The following is an 8,742-nucleotide window of genomic DNA, read 5'->3' as shown; positions in this document are numbered from 1 at the left end:
GAAAAAAAAAAAAAAAAAAAAAAAAAAAAGAACAGGGGAATGGCTGGTTGTGAAGGATGGCACCACGGTTCCCTGGGTCCTGGACATGTGGCTTGGAATTTAGTGGGAACAGAGTAAAATGCTCCGAGCAGGAAGTTGGGTTTGTGTCTATCTGGAAAGTCTGTTATTATCTTATCTTCTCCCACCCCCAAAACCCTCACCCCCACTCTAAATAGTTTAACCTCTTGGTGTTATAATTTTGGTGCAGTCTTTTTGTTGTGGGCCCTGAAAGAGGTCCTCTCTATTGCTTGTCCAAAGGTAGCAGGGTTTTCCTAAAATCACTACTTGAACATTTAATGGAGGCATATATGATGACTAATCCCACTCAATAGGAATTTCTTTTATTCAGAACACCTTCAGATTAAGCATCAGAATGAATACAAACACACATGAGTATATTTATGGCGTGTTCTGTCAAGCTTGCTGGCCCTTCTCTCATGAGGCTCTTCCCCATGTTGTTCACACGGATGTCTCCTTGTCATCCTTTAGGTCTCGGCTTACATGTCACTTACTCAGAGAGGCTTGGCCAGACCACCCAATCTAATTAGTCCCCTCCTCGTTTACTTTCTCTCATTGACCCTGTTATTTTTCTTCATACAATTCATCACAAGTGTTCACAGATTTTTTAGTGTTTGTTCACTTAATTCTATCAATTCCATTAGGCTGTAAGGTTCTCAAGGGCGGGGGGGGGACGTTGTTTGTTTTGTTCACTTTTGTATTCTTGAGGCCTAGCACGGGTGCCTGACATGTAGTAGGTGCTCTATAAAAAAAATTGCTTAATAAATGAGTGAATACTTTCTTGGTTGTTTCACTTACACTTGTGCCTTCTACTGAGTTTTAGTTCCTGCTACTGCACTGTAACCCCCAAATCGATAGGAGAGAATTGCAGTGCCACTTCCCTCCATCACGGACTACTGAGGTGGCAATTCCTTTGTGGAGAAGCTGCTGGCTTCTCCTGGGCAGTTGTCATGTACCCAAAGGTGTGCAATAATTCTGTTCATAATAGTATGCCTGAGGCAATCAGGAGAGCTGTCAGAAATGCCTTTTTAAAAGTTACCCTCATTGGGTTCTTGGGCACCCGAAACTGTGAACTACTGACATAAGTAAATGAGAATGAGCAGAATGTTGAAAAGGTGTGAAATGAAATTCAGATGTACACGTCCTTCCTTGCGCCAGGAAACTGAGCCTCTTGCAGCAGCTCCTCTGCCCAATGGGGGGCGGCAGCATTCCAGCAACTCACTCCCTGAGGTTGTGTAGGCGGCAGGAGCGATTCGCGTTCAAAATCTTTTGACTCTACCCGCTCTCCGTAGCGCCTTAGCCCGCTAGAGTTTCAAGGCGCGTTGTTCTTTGACGAAGCTGAGTCCTATACACCGCCTGCTGCTTTCCAGAGCATGGCTTCTCCGAGTTCCTTCACCTACTGTTGCCCTCCATCTTCCTCCCCTGTCTGGTCAGAGCCGCTGTACAGTCTGAGGCCCGAGCACGCGCGGGAGCGGTTGCAGGACGACTCGGTAGAAACAGTCACGTCCACGGAACAGGTGAGCTGGCTTGACTGGGCGAGGCGCCCGCGCGGGGGCTTCTGGGAGCGGGAGTCTGGTCCTCAGGGCCGCCGGGGTGCGGAACCCACCCGGGAACTACAGCTCCCACAGTGCTCCGCGGCGCCCCCCCCCCACCTCTGGGACGCTCCCGGCGCCCAGGCTTGGGCTGGAGAGTGGAATGCTTGTGGGGCCGGTTCGGGGAGGGGTCGTTGTCAAGGTTGGAGGGAGAGGACAGTACCTGGGCCCCCTCTGCCTTAGGGAGCGGAGAGAATCTTGTTCTGTGCCTGGAGGACTGAAGCAGCCTGGGTGGGTCGGACAGCCCACTCTATTTTGCCAGACATCGGGAGGTTCTCGTATGGATAATGCACTTTCCCCACCCTGCTTATAGTTTTGGGACATAGAGGGGAAAAGAAGTGGCCAGACTGCGGTCATGCCATTCCATGATGTTTAATTTATGACCCACAGTGCCAGGTTTGACGCCTGCCTCGTGGGGGGACATTATAGTAGCCATTCAATCATTTGAGCACCAGCAGTGTGTTGGTCACAATGTCGAACAATGGAAATGCAAAGAAATGAAACAGCCCCTGATCAGGAGCATGGCACAGCCTGGTTGGGGAAGACAGAGAGGAAAACAGCACAGTTTGGGAAGTGCTGTAATAAGAGTGTGAATTTTGTACTACTTGCCATTCACTGAGGCCTCGAAGTAGATGGGACCTATCACTTTCAAACGTGTTTGCGGAATGAGTAGTGAATTATAGTTTTGTTTTTCTTCTCATTCCTCAATTGGAATTGGTCCCAAGTTAGTTATGGTTACCCATCTGTCACTAGGAGAAGTGATCAGAATGATTTTTTTTTAGCACTAACAAGTAAGCATCAGGCTGCTTACTAAAATAAGACCTCTTAGTAAGATCAATCCCTAGGCTTAATCTTGGAGGGACCTGCTTTGATTTTCATGCCTGAGGTTGGAAGCCTCAATTTTGGCAAAAATTAGTAATGATAATTATTATATTGTATATTTATGACTAAAATAACAAAAACAAGGGCTTGAATACACACGTATACACATAGTAGCAGAAGGAATATTTTAACTGGAGATTTAAGTTTCATGGGTTTTAGGGTAGAAAGGAAACTTACCTTTTGAATCTAGCTTCCCAGGTTAGTTAGCTCACCAGTGTGTCCTACAGAAATCTTCTGCAAAAAATTGCAAAGAAATCTCCCATCAATGAAAAAGCTACTACAGGATCTTTGCAGTATTCCTAAGTGATGGATTGTTGAGTGGATTCAGGTCAAGCCTTTTTCTTTTTATCTGACCTAAGACTATGGGGTCACCTTTTGCGTAGTTAACTGAATTGACCCAGCAGATGAAGCTATGGATAGATAAAATGTTAGTGGAGAAAAGGGAATCAGAATTTGGTCTAATTTGCAGACCAGAACAGAGACTTCCATGGTTAGAAGGGTAAGTCAAAAACAGGAGCATCACCAGGAGCTTTACTGATCTGCTCTTTCTCTTTTGCTTACACTATTTTTTCAGTCACATGCCCTGCTTAGTTCCTATGAGGGAAAACCCAGCACTTATGTTCTAAGTGCTTAGATATAATGAGTGATGCAGAAATGGATGCAACAAGGTACTGGCCTGCAAAAGGGTTGGCCAGGGTATGGGCCAGGTGTGGAAACTAGGTTCTGATATGGAGCACTGGTACTGTAGGATGTCTTTCAGATCTAGGCCCAACTGTGTGGTGGATAGCAAAGCATCTTATACTTCTTTTCCATGTCATTATTCCAGCTCACGTTTTAAAAGTCTAGGATAAACAGTTCCAGATCATAGGAAGATAACATAGTATCTCATTCTCATGGCTTCCTCAATGTTTTAATAATCATTATAGTGTCCATTTATTGGGTTCCATACCCAATAAATGCTCTCCATACATTGTATCATTCAATCCTTACACATTTTACAGATGAGAAGACTGAGTCTTATAGAAGGATTAGGTTGGTAGGTTAATGATGATATAGTCATAAGAAAAAACAACCTTGCTAGGAGTTGTTTACAGAAGACACTGCTGTTATTCCTTTGGTTCTGACTGAAGATTCCATTTATTCTTAGGGGTTTACTGACAGCACTCAATTTTGTGCCATTGCCAATAAAAAATGCTTGTCACCTGCTTCCTGTCTGATTATCAGGAGCCTATTTATTTGCTTAACAATGATTTGACAGTAGGAGTGAAACCTCTGAACAGTGGAAAGAGTCCTTAGCTATGGGTTCTTCTGTTCCATTCATTCATTTTCATTCATCCAACAAATACGTGAGTGCCTTCTTTGGGCCAGGCACTGTTCTAGACACTGGGTATAAGGGAGTGAACAAAAGAGGCCAAGTGGATGCCTTTATGAAACTTTTGTTCTAGGCCAGAGAGGCAGTCAATTAAAAAGGAGAAAAAAAAAATCTATCCATCCATCTATCTATCTAATGTTAGAGAGAAGTGCTGTGGAGAAAAATAAAGCAAGATAAGGGAGATAGATGTGCCAGGCATGGGTGGGATAGGAGCAAGGGAGGTTTTTATATAAGGTGGTAAAGGAAACCTCTACTGATGTAACATTTTAGCTGAGAGCTGAAGTAGGTGAGGGGACAAGCCGTGTGTGTATCTGGGGGAAAAACATTCTGGGCAGAGAAGGCAGCAAGTACAAAGGACCTGAGGCCGGGTGTGCCTGGTGAGTGGAGAGCCACTGAGTAGAGAGGTTAGCAAACAGAACAGGAGATAAGGTTGGATCTCGTACTTTGAGATACCCTGATTGAGATGGGAAACCATTTGGCTGAATAGCTTCCATTTACCTCCCCAGATTCACTCTACCCTTTTCTACCCTGCTCTGTAGATGTGCCCCAGGAGGTGGACCTGCACTGACAGGCAACCTTGCTTTCTGCCTTCTGTCTGCATTTGGCCATGGGGAGTATTGATAGGGGATGAGAGTGAGGGAGAATGATGAGATTGGCGAATATATTCCCTTCCCGCAGGATTGTGTGGGCTGGAGTGTCTCTAGACTTAAGGTCACATCTCCAATTAGGTGCCTTCTCCATGGAGCTCTCTGTCTCCCTGTCTACGCCCTCTCTTCACATTTCAGGTCTAGAAGAGGATGAAGTACCCTTGTGTTGCTGGCCCCTGTGTTATGATATGAACTCTCCTCAAATCACCCACTTTGAATGTGCCATCTGTTTCCTACCAGGAGTCAGACTGATCTATGATTGAAGGGTTTTGACACAATCTGTTGAGCATTTCAGCAGCCTCATTTAGGTCGCTGTTGAGAGTAGATTGTGAGGAGGCCAGCGTGGGTGCAGGGAAACCAGTTAGTGGCTGTTGCAGTACTGCAGGTGACACGTGATGGCAGCTTCGCTCAGGGCTGTGGTAGTAGAGGTGATGAGCAGTGGTGAGATTCTGGGTATCTTTTGAAGGTCTCTGTTGTGACAGGCTGTTTTATTTCTTGACAAGCTGATGAATTTGACGCTCGGAGAACCTTTTATGACTCCAGAAAGCAAGATGTGGTTGTATTATTAGCGATTGTCTTCCTTTTTTGTGCCACCTGCAGTCACCCCATTGCAAATGCTGTGTGATTCAGGCCGGTAGGGTAATACTGGTACAATCTCAGAGGTAGCAGTTTTGCCAACAACAGTTGTTACTGAAGGTACTACTTTTGTTTTCCCTTTAGACTGCCCTTGAACAGGGGCAGAAACATTCTCCATTTGAAATGGCATGATGTCATTAGACGACATTCAGTCAAGTGCCAGTCAACTCTGAGGGAAATCTAGAAGAATTATTTGTCTCAGTCAAAATTCTTTTATCTTAGAGGGAAAAAAAAAAAAGAATATGCCGGAAGCAATCACAGAATGACTCAGCAGAGCATGTAATGAAGTGCTAAATTATGACTGCATTGTATGAGGATTTCAGGGAGTGGAAGCCGATCTGTTGTGGGGTGAGGCGGTCAGGACAACTTCATGGAGGATGTGGGACTCGGGTTAGGCTGTAAAGGGTGGAGTTGGGGCGGCAGCCATGCCAGTGGGAGGAGCCGTTACGAGGGAAAGACCAGGTTGGCTGTGGTAGGGAATTAGGTCAGCTGGATGGATGGGGCTGACCTGATGATGAATGAGGGCTGGTGGTGGGTGGGGATAGGATGGAGAGCCAGGCTAAAGAGCTGGCTGCAAGTGACGGGCATTGCACCACTGCAGATCCTGAAGGAGGGAACACTAGGGATCCAGGAATGAATCCCGAACTCCTGCTGTTGACTTGTTTCAAGTTCTAGTATCTGAAAGATTATTAAACAGAGGTGGAGCAAGTCCCTAAATATAGTCACACTAACTAGATTTTTATGCTTTTGATAGACGGGACCAGGGCTCTGCTTGTTAAGTGGTCAGTAGGCTAGCTATGTGAATCAATTTTATCTTATTGAAATTCAGCATATACCATGTTGCCCAACTATTAGAAAGTGCAAATATCAAAATTTCCCCATTTTCCCTATTAAAAAGTCCCCTAAAGTGTTTTTTGGTCAACTCGAGAATACACATACTATTAGGTATGTAGGTAAACAAACCAAATGCTTGTTTACATGATTTGCATTTTAAATTTAGGTACCTGTGCCTATTTAAAATCACATACTTTATAAAATCACACTAATTTAGAAATATTGTTCTTTCTCCTCCTCATATTCATAAAACATTTGTCTTCAAACTCTTCACATCCATCTTTGACCTTTGTGTTTTTATCATCACTGGAGCTATACTTTGGATCAGTGAATATGTTTTTGCAGACCACACTTTCAGTTTTTTGAGATACATCCCTTTTAAATATGGGGAAGATATTGAATATTTTATCACAAGTTACAATTCTAATTCTTTTACAGTGTGTCCAGTTGGTGCCTATCTTTGATCATTGCAACTTAAACACTTTATTAACTTTTTTTTTTAAATTTATTTATTTATTTGTTTTTTATTTGTGGCTGTGTTGGGTCTTCGTTGCGGTGCATGGGCTTCTTATTGTTGTGGCTTCTCTTGTTGCAGAGCACAAGCTCTAGGCATGTGGCCTTCAGTAGTTGTGGTTCACGGGCTCTAGAGCACAGGCTCAGTAGTTGTGGCGCACAGGCTTAGTTGCTCCACGGCATGTGGGATCTTCCCAGACCAGGGATTGAACCCATGTCCCCTGCATTGGCAGGCAGATTCTTATCCACTGCGCCACCAGGGAAGCCCCTTTATTAACTTTTAAAGTGATCTTTAAAAGGGTTTACAGTGGCAGTTTGCACATGCAAGTGTGAGTTCATATCCCCAGGAATTAAATCTGTGTTTAATTTGTCTCCTTTCATTGATACCATCAGGTGACTTCTGTAGGCAGCCAACACCAGACCTTGACTGAGGTTGTTTCAGGATGATGTGTCAACCCCAACTCGTACTTTGTATTCAAAATAAGGAATTGAAAGAACTCCCCACAGCAAGAGTTACTTTGTAAGGATTTCTTATAAGGTGACTTGTTTTTTCTGAGGGATAATTTTTTTTTTAGGAAGAATCCTTTTCTTATAGTTAATCTATTAATGATTCTGTTACCACATCTTCAGCATTAGCATGAGTCTCAGGCAGCAAATCTGCTTTCTGGAAGGGTCCTCCTCTGGGATATTGGGGGAGATGTAGGGAGAAGGGAAGGTCTATGAGACGAAAGTTGGTGCATCATGAGATTTGCTTTAGATAGAAGCTATGAAAGAGAAAATTCCAAATGCATTTGTTGTTTTTTACCACTCAGCTATGAATGGATATTATTCTGTGCTTCCGATTGGATTTCTAGAAGAATTTCAGGAGCTATGTTTTAAACAGAGCTGTCAAGAATGCAGGCAGATGGTTAGATCTGCATCTATGTTGCCATGGCACCCAAGTCTTGGGGACGTGGGTGCAGTCACTTCATCTCTGACCCCTAGATTCTCACATAATCTCTCCATCGTTGAAAACCACAAAGTAATATACATACTAGTTTATATCATGTACACAGACTATACACACACACAAATATATATTTATTATTTTCTATTATATAAAGATACATGTGCCTATACATTCATATAAATATATAGTAGGGGAGGAAAAAACCTTTTCCTCTACCCAGCTTAGGTTCTTTAGCTGGGGCTCTGTAAATTAGACTGACCAAAGACAAGAGAAAAATAAACAGAAATTTATTAACATGTGCATTGTTGTGTACACATGGGAGCACCTATCGATGAGTCACCCAAAGGGGTAGTTAGAACTTGAGTTTATATGCCATTTTAGGCTAAAACAAAGAAAAGGGTTTGGGGCTTCTGGGTTGGGGAGACAACTTATGTTTCCCCTAAATCCAGGAAAAGTATGGTAAACAAGAGTTGTTCAGTAAGGTTTGTTGTTCAGGTTTAAGTCCGTGCCTTCTCCATAGATAAGAGTTGTTTGGAGTCCTCCACTTCCTGGTATGGAGAGGGAGACATCTTTACAAAAGGTAACTTAATGCCCTGTTTTTAGAGTTTTTCCTTCACCTCCTGGTTATCGATGGCCTTTAGCTCAAAATAATCCATATGCCAATGAGGCATATTTTCAGATGGCATATTCTAGGACTCCTCAATATGTATAATCTTACTTCAGCAAACGTAAAACCATTCTGTATGTAGCAACACCTAGCCTGTGCCCCGTCAGAAGCAGGGGTAAACTTCTGACAAACTAGTAGACTTACCTCTGAACTCTTGTGTTCCCCTTTCGCCATATCCTAAGTGATCAAGTGCCTCATGACTGGAAAAGTGAGAGATGTACTGTTAGGACTAAGTTATGTTATAAAGAGGCTTGGGAGGGCAAGCAAGGGTTTTCTAGGTATGTCTCTGCTGGGGAGTTAGAATTGCTGGGTTGTAGGGTCTGTGCCTTTTCAGTGTTATTACCTGCTCCCATGTTGCCCTCCCTAGTGACTCTAGTAATCTAAGCACTAGTTAGTGGTGTACTGGAGATCTCTTTTGTCCACATCCTCTCTAAGATTTGATATTGTTAGTGGTCAGCGGTCTTAATTTGGGAAAAATAGTATCTTTTACATATGTTCCAAATATCTTCCCCTAGGCTCTTGTTTGCCTTTAACCTTGCTTATATTTATGTTCTTCTTTGTCTTTTTCCTTATAGTTTGGGCTTTTTGAAGAA

The 8,742-nt window shown here is 43.3% G+C and overlaps 1 protein-coding gene across 1 annotated transcript in view; it reads left to right on the top strand.

Moving 5' to 3' along the window:
• Positions 1–1,204: 1,204 nt before the first annotated feature.
• The window catches only part of FNTB (farnesyltransferase, CAAX box, subunit beta), an 86,574-nt gene continuing 79,036 nt past the window's right edge, over positions 1,205–8,742 (top strand). The window contains exon 1 of the mRNA XM_007449027.1: positions 1,205–1,574. Coding sequence (XP_007449089.1) covers positions 1,431–1,574 — 144 coding nt within the window. The 5' untranslated portion in view covers positions 1,205–1,430. The remainder of the gene's footprint in view (positions 1,575–8,742) is intronic.

This window comes from Lipotes vexillifer, unplaced genomic scaffold, assembly GCF_000442215.2.
Source record: "Lipotes vexillifer unplaced genomic scaffold, Lipotes_vexillifer_v1.1 scaffold629, whole genome shotgun sequence".
Lineage (NCBI taxonomy): Eukaryota > Metazoa > Chordata > Mammalia > Artiodactyla > Lipotidae > Lipotes > Lipotes vexillifer.
The sequence above is the reverse complement of the archived record's forward strand: the minus strand, read 5'-3'. Positions and strand labels throughout refer to the sequence as shown.